Below are 22,812 nucleotides of genomic sequence, written 5' to 3' on the forward strand. Positions count from 1 at the left end.
GCTTCCCTCCTTTCCTCAGCTATTTGCAAAGCTTCCTCAGACAGCCATTTTGCTTTCTTGCATTTCTTTTTCTTTGGGATGGTTTTGGTTGCTACCTGTTGTACAATGTCGCGAACCTCTGTCCATAGTTCTTCAGGCACTCTGTCTATCAGATCTAATTCCTTAAATCTATTTGTCACCTCTACTGTATATTCAACAGGGATATGATTTAATTCATACCTGAGTGGCCTAGTGCTTTTCCCTACTTTCTTCAGTTTAAGCCTAAACTTTGCAAGGAGAAGCTCATGGTCTGAGCCACAGTCAGCTCCTGGTCTTGTTTTTACCGACTGTATAGAGCTTCTCCATCTTTGGCTGCAGAGCATATAGTCAATCTGATTTCTGTGTTGACCGTCTGGTGATGTCCATGTGTAGAGCCGTCTCTTGGGTTGTTGGAAAAGAGTGTTTGCTATGATCATCGTATTTTCTTGACAAAATTCTATCAGCCTGTGCCCTGCTTCATTTTGTACTCCAAGGCCAAACTTGCCTGTTATTCCAGTTATCTTTTGGCTTCCTACTTTAGCATTCCAATCCCCCATGATGATAAGGACATCATTTTTGGGTGTTACTTCTATAAGGTGCTGTAGGGCTTCATAGAACCGGTCAATTTCATCCTCTTCAGCACTGGTGGTTGGGGCATAGACTTGGACTACTGTGATATTGAATGGTTTGCCTTGGATTCGAACTGAGATCATTCTGTCATTTTGAGGATTGTATCCCAGTATTGATTTTCCTACTCTTTTATTGACTATGAAGGCTACTCCATTTCTTCTGAGGGATTCTTGCCCGCAGTAGTATACCTGATGGTCATCTGAATTAAATTCACCCATTCCTGTCCATTTTAGTTCGCTGATACCTAAGATGTCGATGTTCAGTCTTGTCATCTCTTGTTTGACCACGTCCAGCTTTCCTTGATTCATGGATCTTACATTCCAGGTTCCTATGGAGAAAAAATCTTTACAGCATCGGACTTTCCTTTCACCACCAGACATATCCACAGCTGAGCGTCCTTTCGGCTTTGGCCCAGTCGCTTCATTCTTTCTGGCGCTACTAGTACTAGCCCTCTGCTCTTCCCCAGTAGCATATTGGACGCCTTCCAACCTGAGGGGCTCATCTTCCAGCGTCATATCGTTTTGCCTTTTGGTACTGTCCATAGGGTTTTCATGGCAAAGATACTGGAGTGGGTTGCCATTTCCTTCTCCAGTGGATCACGTTTTGTCAGAACTCTCAGCTATGACCTGTCCATCTTGGGTGGCCCTGCACGGCATAGCTCATAGCTTCATTGAATTACGCAAGCCCCTTCGCCACGACAAGGCAGTAATCCATGAAGGGGAATATTGGTCCAATGTTTTTAATTAACATATTTTTATTCTGTTTAAAAAACAATATTTCTGTTTCATCAATGATCATGGAATTCTACTATCCAATTGATTTTTAGATAATAACTGTTCTCATCGATCATTAGAGAATGCCATCAGATAAGCAAGAAACCAACTGTTAATCATTGCAACATTTAAAAGCCTGTCAAACTTTCATGTTATTGTCTTTAAATAAGTAGACCACAACAGGGCTACATAGGAACTTCCCAAACCTTGGATGTGAATTCTCCAAAGTTGTTATAAATATTAATTTTTAATCTGACAGAACAGGATAGAGAGTAAATTATAGTTCAGTGTAAGTAAAAGTAATCATAAATTAAAATAAACTAAGCATGGGTTTTGCCCTATTGTAATGGCATGTGAGAATGACTTTGGAAGATGGGGAGAAGATATGCATCTAAGAAACTATCATCAAATAAAAGGGGGAGGAGCCAACAACTGAGTAACAGGCAGAGAAAGAAACTTAGAAAAGATCTGTAATGTAGTGGGCTTTGTCTTGTTAAGGGAACACCACGTGGGTTAATTGCTGGAAGGTTGCTGAAGCAGGGAAGCTGGCTAATGGCTCCCAGCTCCTCAGACAACCCATCTCCAGCGCTGCCATTGGCTGCCTCTTGGGTGGCAATAGGTTGTTTTAAACCTATTGGCCACTACCTAGAGGCCAGGGTATAAATTGCTGCATTCACAGCCCTGTTTCCCAGTTCAGATTCTGCAAGCAATAAACAATGATCTTTGCTGAACTCACTCGCCTCGTCTCGTCATTGAAGCAACGAACCCAGTATCTAACACTGGCAATGAGGATGGGATCCTGCTCCTCCAACTGAACTAAAGAGTCACTAGGGGAGAAGCTGAGCACACCTCGTGGGAAAAGCAATTCCCCCCTCTACGGTCGGCTAGCACAGCCACGCTAGCGACCATGTGCCCAGAGGACTAGTCCCTGGGCAATGGAGGAGCAGGAAGCAAAGACACCGAGCCCCAGCCACAAAGACCAGCAGAAATGGCCAAGGTCGGAAAGCTGGAAGAATTCGACATAACTCACCCAGAGAGGTGGTCCTCATACCTCTCCAGGGTCGAAAACTACCTTCGAGAGAACCAGGTTGCCGAGGACAGCCTGAAGGCTGCCACGCTCTTATGTGTGTGTGGCCCAGCCACATTCGACATAGTGGAGAACCTGTTCATGCCAATGCCATTGGAGTCCGTAACATTCATGGACTTGAAGAAGATGCTCGGAGACCACTTCCAACCCAAGCTGTTGGTAATTGCTTGGTGCCATGGATTCGAGCAAAGAATCCACCCTGCTGAGTCTAAAGTAAAAGCCATTCAGATGGCACCCAGCCCTAAAACAAAGGGAGAGTTGCAGGCATTCCTGGGCCTCCTAAATTTTCACCACATGTTCCTTTCTAACAAGGCTGCAGTGGCAGAGCCGCTACACCGGCTCTTGGATAAAAATGCTACATGGAAGTGGACTAGTGTTCATGAAAAGAGCTTCCAGGAATTGAAGGCTCTTCTGTCCGTTAGTTCCATGATCACTCATTTCAAGGAGTCAAGGCCAGTATGCCTAGCATGTGACGCATCCCCATACGGGGTGGGTGCAGTCCTAAGTCACTTAGAGAGAGATGGAACTCAAGTTCCAATTGCTTTTTATTCGAGGACACTGTCCTCCACTGAGTGTAATTATGCTCAAATCGACAAAGAGGCACTGGCCATAGTAGCTGGAGTAAAAAAATTCCACAACTACTTATACGGCAGGGATTTCATGGTCCTCACAGACCATAAACCACTATTGGGGTTATTCACTACAGACAGACAGACACCACACATCTTATCCCCTAGGATGCTTAGATGGTCCAATTTTTTATCGGCTTACACTTTTAAGCTAATTCACAAACCTAGAATGGATATGGGCCATGCAGATGGCCTGAGCAGACTTCCACTGCCTCAAATCAAACCAGACCCAGCCCCAGCAGCCTGTGTCTTGTCCATTCAGGAATTGCCAGAGTTTCCCCTCCACGCAGGGGACATAGCTGCAGAAACGGCAGCAGACAAGACTCTAAGTAGAGTGCTATCTTGGGTACACACAGGGTGGCTAGATAAAAGCCCAGGTCCTGAGTTTCAGAGCTATTTTACAAGGAGATATGAGCTCTCAGCTCATAACGGTTGTATTCTTTGGGGGAACAGGGTCATAGTTCCTACATCACTAAGAGACAGAGTATTGCAATCGCTTCATGAAGGTCATCCGGGTATTGTTTGCCTGGAAGCTTTGGCAAGAAGCTATTTATGATGGCCAGGATTAGATAAAGCCATTGAGGCCCAAGTGCATGGGTGTTATACATGCCAGCAATCAAGGCCTGAAATGCTGCACGCTTCCATTCACAGGTGGGAGGAGACACACCTCCTGGTCTAAGATTCATATAGACTTTTCTGGGCCTTTCAGGGACAGCTCTTTCTTATAGTAGTTGACAGCCACTCTAAATGGCTAGAAGTTATACCAATCGCAAATATGACTACTGCTAGGACCATCCAGGTGCTTAGGAAACTCTTTGCAACACACGGGCTGCTGGACGTCGTAGTATCCAATAATGGGGCCCAATTTACTGCGGCAGAATTTCAGGCGTTCCTTAGGGCAAACCTCATTAGGCATGCGACATCGGCTCCATTTCACCCATCTACTAATGGTCAAGCCGAACGTATGGTTTGCACTACAAAAGAGTCATTGAGGCGTATAGTGACTGGGGACTGGCACCACAGGCTGGCCAACTTTTTGCTGTGCCAACATTGAACGGCAACAGGGAAAAGCCCAGCAGAGCTGTGCTGGGGGATGTGAGTAATCACGAAGCTGGACAGGTTGCACCCAGACTGGGTGGCAGCTGAGGCCTCTTGACCAAAACCCCCGAGGGGGCTGCAAGTGGGTGACAGGGTGTGGGCCAGGAACTATGGGCAATGGAACTTGTGGGTGCCAGGGAAGATCACCAAAACATACGAAGTGGGTCTAGAGGGCGGGTGAGTTGTCCATCGCCATATCGATCAGCTTAGAAAGCGTTTTCCAGAACGGCCACAAAGTGAGGACTATGTCCCAGGTCCTTTCCACTGACCGCAAACCAGCAGCCAGACCAATCAATCCATAGGCTCTGAGGGTCCAAGCAGCCAGAGCAACAGGGAGGTGGCCATAGGGGAGGAAAGCCCAGGAGTGCAACATGGGCCCCCTGACGGAGGAAGCCAACCAGAACACTACAACCACTGTGCTAACTCTGTGGAGCAAATTGACTCTGGGGTGGGCCAACCTGGAAGGGCCAGCCAGAGAATTCCAAGTCAACCAGACTCACTTGAACATAAGGACACTGGTCTACCCAGCCTGGTGGGCAAGCTGGTAGACCAGGAAGTGCCTGGGTCCCACAGGCATTCCAAAAGGGTTCGCAAGCCTCCTGCATATATACAAGATTTTGTTCTGAAATAACGAAGCTATGATGTTGTCTGTATCATTATTGTGCTGCTAGCTAGGAAGCATCTGTATTAGCCAGGATGAAAAATACGTGTAATTGCACATTATTGTTGTACCTCTGTAAACTTGTATTAGTGTAATCATTCTCCTTTTGTTTGTACATTATAATGTTTGTACATTCTAGGGGGGAGGGGTGTAATGTATTGGGCTTTGTCTTGTTAAGGGAACACCACGTGGGTTAATTGCTGGAAGGTTGCTGAAGCAGGGAAGCTGGCTAACAGCTCCCAGCTCCTCAGACAACCCATCTCCAGCACCGCCATTGGCTGCCTCTTGGGTGGCAATAGGTTGCTTTAAACCTATTGGCCGCCACCTAGAGGCCAGGGTATAAATAGCTGCATTTGCAGCCCTGTTTCCCAGTTCAGATCCTGCAAGCAATAAGCAATGAACTTTGCTGAACTCACTCGCCTTGTCTTGTCATTGAAACAACGAACCCAGTATCTAACATATACATAGGCATATACATCTAACATAAAAAGGTAAAGGTAAAGGTTCCCCCGCACATGTGTGCTAGTCGTTTCCGACTCTAGGGGCCGGTGCTCATCTCCGTTTCAAAGCCAAAGAGCCAGCGCTTGTCCGAGGACGTCTCCGTGGTCATGTGGCCGGCATGACTAGACGCCAAAGGCGCATGGAACGCTGTTACCTTCCCACCGTAGTGGTCCCTATTTTTCTACTTGCATTTTTACATGCTTTCGAACTGCTAGGTTGGCAGAAGCTGGGACGAGTAACAGGCGCTCACTCTGTTACGCAGCACTCGGGATTCGACCCACCAAACTGCCGACCTTCTGATCGACAAGCTCAGCATCCTAACCCACTGAGCCACCGCGTCCCTTTCACATCTAACATATACATAGGCATATACATAGAATGAAGGCTATTGCACATTGATTTGTGCTTCTTAGATTGTAAGCCGCCCTGAGTCTTCGGAGAAGGGCAGGATATAAATGGGATTAAAAAAAATAAATAACAGATCTGCCCTAATTTATCAGGCAGTAAAAAAAAAGACAAAGTTTGTACTTTCAGATTTGCAAGAGTCTGTTAATGTAGCTATACAATACAGTGGAATTAGTTCATCTTGTCATGTTTCCTGTTTGATCTACTTGGGAGGGTGACATCTGGCCTATTATTATATATAGCACTCTACAAAAAACAGCCAAAATGCAGTTGAAAAGAAAAGGTTTTTAGAATTCCTGCTTTAAATAATTATTTCAATAATTTGTAATATTTGCTATGATTGCTAAATTACTGTTAAATAAATTAACTTACTGTTATTGCCCGTGAAGTAGCACTGAACAAACTCAGAAAAGAAACCCTTTTGTTCAATTAATACTAGTTATTTTAAAGTTTAACTGAGACTAATCTTATTTTTAGAATAAATATACCATATAGCAGGTAAGGTTAGGAGGCATTTCATTATAATAAAATATTACTGTACTTCAGTTATACATCTGCACAAGCTTATTTTTGGAGCCAATGTGAGGCTTTTCCGGGGTTCTGGAGCTCTACTTATGAGCCATCTGGTCTGGTTTTATTGCACCGATACTGCAGTTTTAACTGAATACAGAAAAATAACTTTGGAACATTCTGATTTCACAAAATGTATCTGCTCAACTATGAGCACTTGTCATAAATTGATTTTTTTTAATCTACTCCCTTAAGGCTGCCAGCAATACACATACATAGGAGAGGAGGTTTGAATTCAGCACTCATCTGCTGCAACAGAACGACACAGATTTGTTACAAGGCAAGTTTATTTTTAATTTTGGTGGTTCAATTTCATATAGCAATATCATTTTTTTCTAAAATCCTAAATTCTGATTAAATGTTCCCAGAAAGGGGGGGAGGGAGAGAGAGATAAGTTCTTAAAAAATAGAAAAAGAAGAGAGAGGGGACTTTTGCAAACAGGGATAAAATTTTAAGCAGGTCCTGATGAAAATTCACCCATTAGTTTATCATTCCAGAAGAAGTTCTTAGAAATCATGTACTACAAGGGTTTGAGGAGCTGTGGTTTACTCAGTTGCAAAATGGTGAAATCTTACAATCCTCATTCAATAGTGCCATCTAGTGAACCTACATAATTGCAGCTTTACCAAGACTATCAGCTGCTCTATGCATGATTATTTACACTTAGATCAATTTAACCTTTGCCTCCAGGGAAGTAAAAAAGGCTCACTGGACATCCACTCAGTAAGAAAAGATGAATTTTAATTGATTTAAAACCATAATCCAAGCTACTGGGAGGACCCTAAACAGCAAATCCGTGTCTGAAATACAACCCAAGTCATACCATCTGTTTATATATGTCTATGTGAATGCCTTAAATGTTTCATGATGAATTTATTTTTTCACCAACCAGTTATTTCCTGATCCAAATCTTCAAGAGGCTGTTGCTGGTCCTCTTATAATTAAGACAGAAAAAATAAACAGAAAAGGAAAAAAGATATTTGGGGCAGAAGAAAAACAGTCCCATAGCTGCTAAACCTAGAATGGTGAATGGTAATGACACACCTTTAAGCTACATTCCTAATCCTAAACACATATATAGAGCAAATTATTATGGGACTGGGGAGAAATAATGTTGGCATATCTTCTTGCACATTCCAACATTACCACCTCGTGCTAGCCAAGGCCAAAAATGTGCCATGTGAATACCTGATATTCCCATTTTAGCAATATGGAATAAATTAACTATGCCTGCTCCATGACTGGTATGGTTGACTGACTGATATTAGACTAACTACAGTAAGAGAATAACTTTGAGTCCAGTGGATTCAAAATAGATCTCTTCCCAGAACACCCCATTTATTGTTTCTTCATCAATATATTCCTGCCCAGCAGCAATTGGGGCACTTCTACAATGAAAGGCTCATTTCTAGAAGTGTTATTCCTTACAGGTCAAAACCAATGCAAATAATTCACACCCTAATCGTCTCTCCACCACCATGCCAGTAAATAATTCCCATTATGTATATTTATTTCTAAATAAGTTTATCACTATTGGCAGTTTTAATATTTTTCCTTTACTTAATTTCCAGCTTTTCTATTGCTACCAAGGTGGCCAGTAGGATGGAAGGCTGTCAATCTTGAGCCTCTCAGAATCGAATTCCTGGCTGTGGGCAGAGTTAGCTTGCAATACTGCATCCTAATCACTGCCCCACCATGATATGTAACAATGTAATGGAAAATGTTTGCAAAAATGTATTTTCATATTATGAAGCTATTTTCACATTTATCTAGGATTAAATATGCAAACCCAAAGCCTCAGATATGATGTCATATAAAGTATTCTCAGTGAGATGCAAGCAAATGTCAGCATAACACTCTGCAGATAGTACTCACCTGATCCAAATATTTCCCTGCTGCATTTTACAAATGAGATTATACAGTAAGACAAAGCTTCAACTGAGTAGGTTGTATTTCTGTATAACAGCTGAATCTCAAGAAGAAAGTCAGCAGGAAGTAAATTTAAAAACAACAACATGATACTGAATCACGATATTGTATGTGTTGGCAATTATATACCTTCTTAATATTTTATTTAAAAAAAATTTTTAAAAAATCCAAGAACTTGAAGTACTTGGATATAATGCAGTCAGTCCTATATTATCCATAAAGAGTTGTAAATTTGCCTACTTAAATGTTAACAGAATAGTATTTGGAAGAATTAAGGATTTGTATTCATTAAGAAAAAGGGGGAAAACATTTATGCATATCTGCATGCATAAATAATGAATGTTTTTAAATAGGAACCTAACTACCTTTTCCATTTCTTAAGCCTACACACAAAAACTGAAAACTCACCCACACAGATACATCAGAGCATGAAAAAATTCCTAGTTTCCTTAGCAAAAATAATAGCATTTTCTTCTGTTACAAAGAGTAAGCACACGTGCATTCATTTCCTTGAGACAGATTAAGATCACCTTTGATCATCTGCCAAAATGTGCATATTAGAAAGTAATCATTCCTAACAATTGAAAAAGACTCAAAGATATGTATATCTAAAGTCACATTACAGCATAGCATCCATACCGCAAATCACATACAGGTGATCCTCGACTTATAATCATAGTTGGGACTTTGTCGCTAAGTGATGTAGTTGGGTGAGACCAGGTTCAAAGGTGTGATTTTTTTTTTTGCCATGGTAGTTAAGCAGATCACATGGTTGTTGAGAGAAATGGCAACTGAACCCATAAGAATATAATTTTCACTAAACTATCCACTAATGCCTGGGGGAAGAACCAGATCTTAATGGCTTTCCTGAAAGCAACAAAATACAAGAGTAGTATGGGAGAGAGTGGGAGTAATCATTCCAGAGAACAGGGGCAAACATAAAAAAGGCAGACTTCCTAGGCCCTCTGAAAGCATATGAGACAGACAGATGTTCTTGGGAAAAGGCAGGCCCTTGAGTAACCCAGTCCATGACACGAAAGCTTTAGAGGTCATAATCAACACCTTGAATCATATCTGGCAGCCAGTACATCTCTCAGAGTAGCAATATTATGGGTGCATAAGGAATTGCACCCATAACCACCCATGCCACTGCATTCTAGACCAAATAAAGCTTTCAGGTGGTTTTCATATAGATTGCATTGCAACAATCCAATCAGAAAGAGACCAAGGTGTGCTTGACCATATGCAGGGCCTCTCAGTCAATGAATGGGTACAACTGACATAGCATAACATCCCCATCTCCCTGTTCTAGCCCAGAGTCAACAGATGGCTTCGCATAGAAAGGTTTTCTTGTAAAAATACAAAACTTTTCTTGCATAGAAAATCAATTTAAACTCGGAAAGGGAGTTTGGCTCTGCTAGGGGTATGTTGTTGGTGTTCCAAAGGAATGTACTGCAGATTTTTCATTAGAAGAGACTCCACAAATTTCTCAATGTTTTTGCCAACAATGAATTTAGCACGGCCATGGCTTCCTGCTGTTTTTATTACTTGGAAAGTGCCATTTTGGGGAAGCTGGAATGAAATTGGCGAGAGTGCTGCCAGCTTCCCATTCCACTCAGTAACAGAAAGACCAGCAAACCCAAAAATAGCATGGCTACTAGGCCAGTGGATCGAAGACGGAACAAGAATGAGGCAGAAGTGAAAGCCTCTCCACACAAACAACTGTCAGCTGTGCAGTTCTGACAGGAGTTGCTAGTCTTACAGAAATAGCCCAAATGATAGGTCACCAGAGCAGAGCACCTTTGTACCAGGAACTGTCACTTAGGCAACTTTAAAGATGGCTATCCCTTCTTCTCAGCCAACTGCCCATATATGCCAAAGCCCACCAAGGACAGTAATAATGTTATTTTTTCTAATACAGCTGGGTGAGAAATACCCCAACTGCTGTCCTTAAACTGGCCTGCAGTAAAGCTATAAGCACAGAACAGTTTACCAGCCTTGTTAGAGCCCAGCTGTTTGGGCAGCAGAAACTTTGCTGGCATAATTAATGCAGCCACATACACTATCCTCAGACTGTCATTATAAATCATTGAGTTTGGATTTGCAAGACAGGGAATTGTGGGTTTTAGCTGTTGTCTAAAAATGCTATGCTCCCAGCATGTGATGAGCTTCACCTTCTGCTGGGGAAGAATTGGATCCCACTGCCTTCATTGTTTAAGCTAAAATGTTGTGATAAGCAACTCACAGCTAGCAGATCCATGCAGCCCTTTTTTCTTTTTTCTTTTTTGCACCCACTTGCGGCATAATTTCCTGGCACCTTTTGACATGGGTTTAAATAGAATAGGTTAAAACTTTAATTAGTTTTAATTTCCTATAATTAAAAAAGATAAATAGAAGAAAACTCTAGGGGGTGGGAATGCTAATAACTTGTCTTTCTGTAGCTGGGCAGAAAATTACGGCAGTATAAATATGAAGACTATTGGGTGTTACTTTCCACATCAGCCCCACCCCCACCCCCCATTTGTTATAAAGGTACAGTACATATTCAGTTGTTTAATTTACTTATTTGTAAGTAAGTTACCATAAAGAGTCAAGAGAAAGGTACTTGTAACATGCTGTGCTTCAGGTAACAAAAAGGCTTGTCCTGCCTTTGGGCCTAATAGTTTGGCTGTGGTAGTGCTTGAGGCAGCAAAAAATGCCTTCAGCCAGCCTTAAATATAATTACTGTTTTCAGGAATATAATTGGAGTGAATCTATGTTTTCCTGTCTGGGATCTGTGCCAAGATTATGAAAGCTTCCTCCTCCACACCTACGAAGTCGGTCCAAAATATTGTATTTTAATTTATACACAGAATTTTAATAAAATACAATCGTCTTTTTGATAGGATGGTATTCATAGCATGCATGAACACATATATATATATACAAAGAGAGAAATGTTACATACCCACATACTTAGCTCATGCAGTTATATTTATTCCATATCTGCATATATTCAAGCACAATTCACAGTTTGTGAGCTTGTCTAAAAGAAGTCAAAATGAACCTAATAAAGAGGCTGGTGTTGGAGTGGTTGCTAATCTGTGTAACTAACTTCTCAAAGGGGTGGAGAAAGAAATGCTTGGGGTTGATAAAAGTTTCCTTAGTGAATTATAACTGGCTCCAATGAAAGGCATTTACAATAAACACAAAATGTCTGCAAAGCATCTGTTTTACAGAAGAAATTTTACTCCGTGAATGTTCTAAAAACTTTACCATAAATAATTCATTTCAGCAGTTCAAGTTCTATTATCAGTCCCCATCCTTTTAGTTGGTTATTTGTAGAGAAAGAAGCAAAGTTTTTTCTAGTTTAAGTTGTCCAGCATTTGAAACGGGTACTTGTATAATTATACACTTACATACATCAACACCCTATTTTTCAGTTTAACAAAACAACTTTGATAGAAGCCTGGGTTAAAAACTGGATGTAATGATGACATCATATTCTGCTTTTAGGGAAAATGCATTTAAATGAATACTCAGTTTGTGAGGGTATACGTATACATAAAATACTTACTGGAACTTTACACTTTACTAGAGATGTATCAACTAAAGGAAAGATTTTAACAGTAGTAATAATATTTTTTAAAAAGAAATCTTTAACTACTTAGAGTAAAGCATGTGAGGTCACTACATCTAAGCAAGAGTAATAATAAGCATCTGTGCTAGATTGCCACATGATTAAAAAAGAATGGTGTTGTTTTTTTAAAAAAACACATCAAACAGATGTGTAACCAAATTTGAGAGTAAAAATCAGGTATCCTTCATTTTGAAACAGGAAAGTTAATTAAATGTATTTTTTTTATATTGTTAAGTTGACAGCTGTACACAAATATGAAAACCTGAGGTGAAGTACAGGCCCATACTGGCTCCAACATAAAGTTGAAATAGCATGATTAATATACTGCATATGGACAAGTACAATATTATATAGTGATTTTAAAATTTTATTTTAGAGCACCTTTCCCATTTGGGGTCAAAATACTGTAACCTCCAATTTTATATATATTGGCAGCGCTGACTTCTGAGAGCAGTTTGCTATGAGGTGCATTACAATGTCATCTATTCAAGTCATAAATCATATCCTCAAATTCTTTTAAAGCAGTTTCGAAAAACTGATACAAAAAATAACTTGTTATAAACATTGGAAAAACTGTCTTTAATCACAAATGTTACCCAAATATAAAATTCTACAAATTGCTCAAAGTATAATTTTAGATGAATATGTTTTTCTTTGTGAACCGCCCAGTCATTTATTTTAAAAAATAAGTACATAAATTTTAATTTACACAATTTAAAATCAAGGTATGTTTTTCTGCCTATATTTTCTCTTTGCTAATAATCCATGCTTACCAAGGGTAATTGGGGCCAGGACTCTGTCGCTAAGAGATACAGTCATAACATGTGACATCACATCACTGCACCAGCTTACAACCCCAGTGCTGGCAGTCCTAGTGGTTGTTGTTTGGTGAATACCTCACCGTCATACCTCACCGTCGCAGCGTCCTGCATTAACACGTTCAACATAGGTGACCTCCTGTCAGCTCCCCATTAACTTTGCTTGTTGGAAGCTGGCATTGGAAAATCACAAACAGCAATTGTGGGATTGCAGAACACTGTGGCATTATCACTGCAAGCCACTTGCCGAATGCTGAAATCATAAATAAGTGACCTTGGGGATTCGGTAACAGTCACAACTAAAAGGACCAGTCATAAGTATGCCTTGTTCAGCACTATTGTAACTTTGGACAGTCACTGAGCAAGTCAATGTTAAATGAGGATTACCTGTAGTATATCTGGAACAGATGCAAGGTGTCCAGTAACAACCAGGACTTTACAAAGGCTTCTGCCTATTCTCTGAATTGTCTGAAGACTTGGAAAGTAAACATTTTAAGAGTAAAAAAAATAACTGTCCAGATTTTGACACATTTTCTTCCTAAATTATACAGCTAATGTAAAATTCATAGCGAAATTTTACAGACATTATAAAAATACAAATGCTGTGGTTTCTGATTATTCCAAATCTAATTCTATTTGTATCCATTGAGCTATAAAAGAAAGTTTGAGAATCCTGGTTTTGAAATATGAAATGTTTCAGCCCATTGATGTGTAAACTTTGGTTGTGCTTTTGTTATTTTATTTTCAAAGGACTAAACCGGTTCTACTCGTTTAGGAAAAATTTAAATTCTTAAGAGTATCCAGAATAATAGAATAACATAGTTGGAAGGGACCTTGAAGGTCTTCTAGTCCAACCCCTTGCTCAGGCAGGAAAACCTATACCATTTCAGACACATGGTTGTCCAGCCTCTTCTTAAAAACTTCCATTGTTGGAGCATCCACAACTTCTGGAGGCAAGTGGTTCCACTGATTGATTGTTCTAACTGTAATGTATTGGGATTTTACTTAAACTGTTTCACATGTCTGTTTGAATGCTGCTTAAGGTTGCTCAGTTGGTATGTCTGTGTAACGGTCACTAACTAGCCAGACTTGCTGTCTCCAAGAAGATCATTGGATGATTTCGGGTGGGAATGGGTTCCTTTAAACGTTTTGGCTGCTGCCTAGTGGCCAACCATATAAGTAGCTGCGCAGAAGCCTCTGTTTCAGTTCTGTTCCTTTTTGCCTCAATAAAGCAATGTTCCTGTTTGCAACCTGTCGTCTCGTTTACTGCCTACAAAGAACTCACTACACAACACTAACTGTCAGGAAATTTCTCTTTATTTCTAGGTTGGTTCTCTCTTTGATTAGTTTCCATCCATTGTTTCTTCAGGTGCTTTGGAGAATAGCTTGACTCCCTCTTCTTTGTGGCAACCACTGAGATATTGGAACACTGCTATCATGTCACCCCTAGTCCTTCTTTCAATTAAACGAGACATACCCAATTCCTGCAACTGTTCTTCATGTGCTTTAGCCCCCTAATCATCCTTGTTGCTCTTCTCTGCACTCTTTCTAGAGTCTCAACATCTTTTTTACATCATGGCAACCAAAACTGGATGCCATATTTCAAGTGTGGTCTTACCAAGAAATTATAAAGTGGTATTAACATTTCACATGATCTTGATTCGATCCCTTTGTTAATGCAGCCAAGGATTGCATTGGCTTTTTTTTTGCCAAATGTAACAACATATTACTAAGTATGCCTCCTATAATGCATATTATTAATTATTATTTATTCCATTATTAAGTATACCTCTGTTTAATTTATACAAAGCACAATAATTATCACAAGGCATTTGTAAATAACCTTTGCTCATAATCAGACAGTATAAAAATGTCTTGAAATGAAAACTGTAGGAAGGAAAGCTGCCCTTTGAACAAGAATGCTTTCACTATTGAAATTTGTGCAGGGATAACAAAAACTACCTTCAGTGACTACCTTCTACATTTGTGGACAATTTCTGCTCCTATCTGTCTTCATGGAAAGGAATAAATATTTCCTAAACAAAAAGCATTCCATTTTACTTCCTTCTTCTCAGAGGTGTCAGTCTGCACATCAAGAAATTCGACCACATGCATTTTATTTAGAAGCATCAAAATGGGCCTCAGGCGCTGTTATTACTTTTTGCTCTGAATAAAAGAAGATTTTAAATCTTTCCACAAATTGTTGCTTATTCTACGTTTTATCATACAGCTTAATCCCCGATGAATCCTATGAAAGCTAAAAAGCATAGTGAAGACAATAGAAAACTTAATAAACCTAATGTTTTTATTGCAATTTTCTAATAGGTATGCAAAACTGACCATTGTATCTTGATAAAATCTTACTATCCCACATATATGCACTTCAATAGCTCCTCATTAGCTGACATAAACAGAGAAAAAGAAAAGAAAGGATCCAATTCATAGTGACTTTATTATACGTTGTCTGAAATTATTTGCCTAGGTTCACATCCAATCAAGCTGCAGTAATAAGCTGCAAAAGGCAAAATTGAATAAAAATGGACCCAAAGCAAGAAAAAGACTGGCAGAAGTACTGGCCCATCTCTGTGTAACATAAGGAATGAAATGTGGTATATTAGCCTGAAAGCTTCTTGTTCAACTCGTTTTGGCATGAAATATGCAGCTTGAACAGCTGACACAGAATTCCAGTAGCTAGGAGTTACCTTCTTTTGGCATCTCTTCTTCACTATCACATCTGATTAATTCTTAGCAAGCTTTTGCTCCATTAAATCTGGCAACTATATAATTTCCCTAAAACCCACGTTTTTAAAAAAAATGGTGCCAATTTTTATTATACCTCAAAAACTTTATTGCGAAACAGACTGCAAAAAAGATGCTGTGCTATCATCTGTACAGTGGCTTATGATTTAATTAAGATTAACTCTTCCTAGAAAAATAGTTTAGGAAATTAGAATTGTAAGAATTAAGCATGCTACCATAGGAATTGTCAGATAAAAAATTGGATCCAAAGTCAGTTAAGGTAGGCATGCCCACCTGTGGCCTGTGGGCCTCATGCGGCCCTGGACAGTTACTAATGTGGCCCCACAAGATCATAAACTTTTAAAAGAAGTTTATTATTTACATACATTAACTATAATATATATGTTATATGCAGTTCAAGACAATTTCTCTTCACTCAGTATAGCCCAGGTAAGCCAAAAGGTTAAGGGTTGTATGTATGCCAAAGCCAGCTTTAATATACGTGAAGATATTCCTAGCTGGAAGAGGAACCATGTGCGAAAATGAGAATGTTCTTCTTAGGTTTCCTTAGTCCAGTTGGGCCCAAGTTTAACCCATGATCAACAGTTTGTATTCAGCCCAACCCCTTTTTGGTGATTTTTAGGTCCTCCTTGGTTGTACTATTAAAAATCAGCAGCAAACCCTTAAGCAAGACCAATGTTTATACAGTAAAACAGTAAAAACAGCATTAAGCCTTGCATAGAAAAGTTGTTTTAAAGAAATGCAAATCACCTTCCCAAGAAGTAGAAAAGAGATAAAAAAAACCTCCCTTCAATAAATGTAAGATGAAACATTCAATTAACATGACAAGGATCCAGAATTCAGCTCTACCGCTGGCTGCTTTGCATAAACTTTACTGAATGACTGTTAGGCCCTGTGTGAGGAAAGGAGTGTACTATGACATGCAGAGACACCCACTCCCCAAGATAAACATCACTCATATAAAGTATAATAGTTTACAGTTAGGTTCCACAGAACTGCAAGCCAGAAGTTACAAATGGCATTGCCGAAGCATGGGGATCACTTTCAAATGTTTACATTCTCCTTACCACTTGGGAAGTGGATTGGAGAGGAAGACCACTTATAAAACTATTACAGAAAGTAAGATTGCAACCATCCTGTTTCCATTTGTTTTTTAGACTCTGCAAAAACCGCAGCTGAATTCTGTTCAAAACGAGCATGGTCTCCTTACCTCTCTAAGATGGATGTTTTCCTTCTCTTTCTGGTCTAAGATCACTTCTAAATGATTAACCTGAGATTCTGCTTCTGCCATCCTTCGAGTTCTTTCGTTTTCTTCATCCATCCCTTTGGATGGCAGCCCTTTGCTTTGCAACATTTCCAGAAGCTTCTTGATGGATTCATCTCTGGCATTCAGCGTCTGTTTCTGGGTTTCTATTCTCAGCTCCATTTCTTCCAAGGTTTTTCTCAAGAGAAACAACTCTTTTGCCTGTCTATCATGCTCAGCTTGAAGTCTTCGGAAATTCTCCTCTGTCAGTTCAATAGTAAAATGCTCAGCACCTCGGTTACCACTTTCTTGCTGAAGGAGATGGTTAAGGTCTCTCTGAGTTCGAAGTTCATCTTGGAGCGCCTGAATTGTTAGCTGAAGATGCTGCAATAAAACAAAAAAATCTAAATAAGGGTTTAAATAAAGAAGTAATATTCCAGCCATTAGTAAAATTTCTGGTGAGAATCTACACATGAGAGTGATATTATTTGTTATGATGCTTCTTGGCTGCAGTTAGAAACCATACAGAGATGAATGAAAAACACAGACAGTACAAACTACACATATTACCCATAGTGAATCACAAACCTTATGACAAGGAGGTGAAAAGAACAATGTTAAAAATGTAAATGTTAAAGACTGGCATTCCATAACCAAACACTGTATCTAAAAAGCCTTAGAATTCAGGTTTGGTTGGGATGTAGGAGGGAAGAGAAGCTTAGACATTTTCATACAGTGCAACTGTGCAAATGATTAGTGATAATCACGTTGTATGAAAGTAAAGGAGTTAAACTGTTAAATGAGGCTGCTAATGAAAGCTATGAGCCACTTTATTAAGCAGGATTGTTGCAACTACTGAAATAAGCATATCAAGAAATCACACATTAAGAAATGCTACATTTTGCAAACAAACTGATTGCAAAGAGTGAACAAACCTTTGTTTTCCTGGCATCCAAAACCTGAACAGCATGAGAAATGGAAAAAAAATGAAGCAAAATCAACATAAAGTTTAAATGCAAGCAAAAGCGATTTAATGAAAAGAACTAAAGCTAACTTAAAGCATCCCCAGCAAAAAAGAAAAACAGTGCACCCGCCCCTTCATGCAATCAAAAATGCAGTTTTGCACACAGAACCAAAAGAAGTTGGGTTGGATTCAAAGTCTTAGAAACATTCCAAAAATCATTTCCAGCACTATTCTGTACATTCCCTTGACAGTGCTAATGGATAATCCTCATTCCTGATTTATCTAACTGTGACAATTTGTAACAGACAGGGACATCTGTGGGGATGGGGAATCAGAAAAGTCAAGATGCACAATTGAAGATCTTTCCCATAAAGAAAAGCTGGGCTTTCAACTACAGAGTAATGACTGCCATCTTCACTTTTATCCCACCCCACAAATGCCCCATTTACAGGCGAAAAAATGTTTTTGAATTTTATTTCACTTTTTCATGCAGCATACTGTGTCAGGTGGATTGACCAAATTATTTATTCTTGGTACCAATCTTCATCCATAATAAGTTCAATCTGGTATTTGCTCCTACAATAGTACAGTACCATCTCAAAATAGATGCGTTGGGTTGAATGTTTTTCCTTCATACAAAGAGTTAGCATGTCACATAATCATATTAAACACTGGCATGTGAACACTGAATTCTAATTATAAACAGAATTTATTTCCATGTTAGTTATGATTCTAGACTTGGTAGTCTTAGATTGCATTTAACTAACTGTATATAGTATTTACTGTTTAAAATTAACTTTCATGTTTAAGAATTGATTATACAAATTAAATTTTATGATGAGGCTTTATACAGTGAAGTGTAGTTTTGAAAAATGTGTATATGTATTTATTGTCATCTACTGAATATATATCAGTCCCAGTTTAGACTTTGGAAGATCCCACAACTCATGCAATTCTATTATATCTTATTGCTGAATACTGAGGGTAGAAATTGCATCCGAAACCAAAGTTCTGTTAATTTATTTAAAGATTAATGTCTGCTGTTAGTTAATCAATTCCCACAGCCAGCTGGCAATTACATAAAATCTTTCTGTTATTAGGAAAAATATGGCAACTACAGCGTCAACTCCCCTCCGCCCTGTGTGTTCCCACAGAGAGGGCCTCCTCAGGGTGCCTCCGGTCAGGGAATGCCGACTGGTGGCCCCCAGGGGGAGGGCCTTCTCTGTGGGCGCTCCGGCATTATGGAATCAACTGCCGGTGGAGCTCCGGATGTCATCAGACCTCCGAACCTTCCGTCGCGGCCTGAAGACCCACTTATTTGAATTAGCTGGTCTGGCCTGATGGGGGAATATGGGTTTTAAATTGTTGTTCTTAGTATTGTATTATTGTTTTTTAACTGGGCATTGGTTTAATCTTTTTTAACTTTTGTATTGTTATTTATATATGCCCTGTGAACCGCCCTGAGTCCCTAGGGAGAAGGGCGGTATACAAATTAAATAAAACTAAACTAAACTAAACTAAAAGGAACATCCCCCCTGTCTCCCAGCCACCACCCAGTTAAATGATAGACAAAATTACTAACACAATTCCATTTTCCAGAATGTACTGCCTTGTTCTGACGCTATTAACCTAGGTTGTAAAAATCCTAAACCAATCTGAGGAGTGCCTCAAAAAAGTGTACATTCCTCCTTTCAAAATGGTTTGTTTTTCTATATTCCGTCTCCTCCACACATATATACAATGATCCCTAGGATGAGATTGAATATACTTATGCAGACATTAAATGGTGCAACATGGTTTCCAGACATCCAGTCCAAAATAATTGATGCAACTAGTCACAAAAAGGCCTATTTTAGAGAAAGACAACTTAGGGAAACTAAAAGGTAAGTCATTTGACTGAGATGATGACTATAACAACAGAGAACATAGAATAATAGCATTGGAAGGGACCTTGGAGGTCTTCTAATCCAATCCCCTGCTCAAGCAGGACACCAGACAAATGGTTGTCTAATCTTTTCTTTAAAAAATCTCTAATGATGGAACACCATAACTTCTGGAGATAAGCCTTTCTGTTAATCAGTTTTAGAGTAGATTTCTTTTTCTTGTCTGTATTAGTTCTTATTCATTTAACATTCCAGGTTGGAAAATGGGGAACTAGTAAATTTATTTACAGTATTTATTTATTAAATTTATATGCCACCCATATCACTATTGGGAGATTCTGGGTGGATCACAACATCATACAAGCAAAAATGGAAATATTAAAATTTTAAAATATTAAATGTTAAAATTAGGCAGATGCAGGCTTTGAGTTGCAATATACAAAATCATTCCTTCAAATTTATATTTTCCACTTTTTTAGTAACATTTCCTTCCTCACTTGCACATTAACTCCCCACCACCACCACTCCTAGCACTCAGTATCTACAGTAGCGGCCAAAATTGTGGAAACTTTTTGGGAAAAGTATACAGCAGAAATGCCACCTTTGGTTAAGTTTCCACTAATTTTCTTCTAATTTCTTTATAACTGTAGCCTTGTTCACTTAATAATACTATTTTACATTGCTTTCTGAGCAACCAGTCAACTTGTCAGAATCCATTTATATCACATTTCATAAATGTATAGGTAGAACAATGCCATCTCTCCAAAGGGGGGGGGGGAGAGGATAGACTTAAGGTGATCTTCTAACAACAGGGAACATTTGAACTGGGGGAGGGAGGGGGAGAGACAGATCTGGATTGCATCTTCATTTACAATTGAAAAAGGAAAGCAATAACCATAAAACCAAGGAGAGTTCCCTTTCCCACGGAAGGGCCTGACACCTAAGCAAATGATGAGAGCCTGACCAAATGGATGAGGGGAGGGGATTGAAATGTAACTTTGTTAGATTCCGTCTTGTAGTGCCACAATCGATTCCATCCTAGTAAACATTTTCCTTTTGGACTAAACTTGCATCCAAGAGTTCTTATTTCCTAAGATGTGGATTGAGGTGGGTCCTGACACATCTCTTTGCACCATTACTTTAATTTTATTATGTTTTACAAGCTCACTAAATGAAAGGACACACAAAAAAACCCCAACCAACTTGATAGCGATCACATAACACACTGACAAATGTCCTCCTCTCAGCTTCAATACATGACTTCAATAACTGAATCCTACTGTGATCTGATTGGCTCATTGCCAAAACAAGATGACACCTGATTGGTTCTCTAAACACTCATGCTCATTGGCTACAATCAGATGAAGGAAAGCTACCTGATATCAACCTAAGCAAGTTGTGCTTCCTTCTTCTGGTTATTTGGCTATAACTTTTCATAGAATACAGTACAGATAATTGAATAAACTTTGTTGCATTACATTCTTGATTAAATTATCTTTCCATTGATATATAATTTTATGGTACTTGTCCAAAAAAAAGTGGTGTTATTAGCCATCAAACCTCAAAAATACACTTTTCCTAAAAGGTTTCCACAATTTTGGTTACTACTGTAACTCTTAGCTTAGTTATTTATGGATATAGATGCTCATTTTTTTATATCACTGGATACCAGCACACCCATAAAGCCTTTCCAGAAAAATATATGGGTGTACATGCAACTGTTACATTTATTCAAAATAAATACACAGGGGATGGATGTTCTCCCAAATTAACTGTGAAGTGGAGGAAGTGTGTTTTAACTTCACTGTTAAATGGAGTAACTGAGTAATGAGTATGAACAATAAAAGTAAGTGGCTGAAAGGAGACAAGAGAGAAGGAAGAGCTACTTCATTTCAAGAGACAGGGAGAGAGATACTAATCTCACCTTCTGACTTTTGCAAAGAAAATAACAGAAAGATGAACTAATGGGTGGAAATCATTGAATGGGGTTGTTTCAAGCAGTTGAGTTAAAGAATACTGACTTACCTTCCATTTATCAACTTTTCTCATTTAAAGGTTTACTTCTGCCCTGGAGAGATCTCTCCATCCATGGAAAAACTCCATGCAAATCATGATTCAAAGGGAGGAGGATGGACAAAGAAGCTCTCCAGTGAAGCAATCAGCCTTAATACATGGAGAGGAATGGCAGAGAAAAGAGGCTAGCATACTGGCTGAACAACACTGCTCATGCTCATGGATTAAGAACCATAGGACTCAATAGGACTTTCTCAGGCAAATGCTGAAAGTTTTATGTTAGCTAAAACCTGAATTTCCTGGAATTTCTTTGTTTTATACGTATATACGTACAAGAGTAATTATGTTCAAGACAATGCTTTGTGCGCGTATATGAAAAGGGGGAGTGAATTAATTTTAGTGATGGAAAAAGTGCAGAGAAGAGCAACTAGGGTGATTAAAGGCCTGGAGACTAAAAATATGAAGAGTGGTTGCAGGAACTGTATATGTCTAGTCTAGAGAAAAGAAGGTCTAGGGGTGACATGATAGCAGTATTCTAATACTTGAGGGGACACCATAAAGAGGGGGTCAACTTATTTTCCAAAGCACCAAAGGGCAGGAGGATTGAAACTAATCAAAGAGAGAAGCAACATGGAATTAAAGAGAAACTTCCTAACAATGAGAACAATTAACCAATGAAACAGCTTGTCTTCAGAAGTTGGAGGTTTTTAAGAAGAGACTGGACAACCACTTATCTGAAATGGCTTGAGCAGTGGGTTGGACTAGACAATCTCCAAGTTCCCTTCAAGCTCTATTCTGATTGATTGATTGATTGATATGGCTTTTAATTTGTACTTATTTATTCATACTTATTTATAAACTATGGAGCTATTCCCTTAGAGGAAGGGTTTTATTCATCAATAATTTAGAAAAGTATTAAAGAATTAAAATAGACAGCTACAGATTTTTTTAAAATAGAAACAATGGACAACTGGACTTCATAAATATCTAATATTACAATAGTATTATTGATCCAGAAACTCTCTTGCTATAATAAAGAACTATTTAAAGACATTAGATCCACTCTCCAGTCATAAATATATAAATTCTCCTTTGATTTGAGTTTTACATACTAACATATAATTATCTTGGACATTTTATACATCTGTTATTATAAATGTCCATGGGATTTCAATATTCCAATTACATTAAATATGTTAGGTGGAACATTT

General features: G+C 39.0%; 1 protein-coding gene across 1 annotated transcript in view; it reads right to left on the reverse strand.

Moving 5' to 3' along the window:
* ERC2 (ELKS/RAB6-interacting/CAST family member 2) overlaps positions 1–22,812 on the reverse strand; it is a gene marked incomplete at its 5' end in the record, with an annotated part of 592,568 nt that overhangs the window by 482,245 nt on the left and 87,511 nt on the right. Inside the window, one exon of the mRNA XM_081317437.1 lies at positions 16,709–17,125. Within this exon, the coding sequence (XP_081173563.1) occupies positions 16,709–17,125 (417 nt within the window). The remainder of the gene's footprint in view (positions 1–16,708; positions 17,126–22,812) is intronic.

The sequence above is a fragment of the Vipera berus genome, assembly GCF_964194415.1.
Source record: "Vipera berus genome assembly, chromosome: 2".
In the NCBI taxonomy this organism is placed as follows: Eukaryota; Metazoa; Chordata; class Lepidosauria; order Squamata; family Viperidae; genus Vipera; species Vipera berus.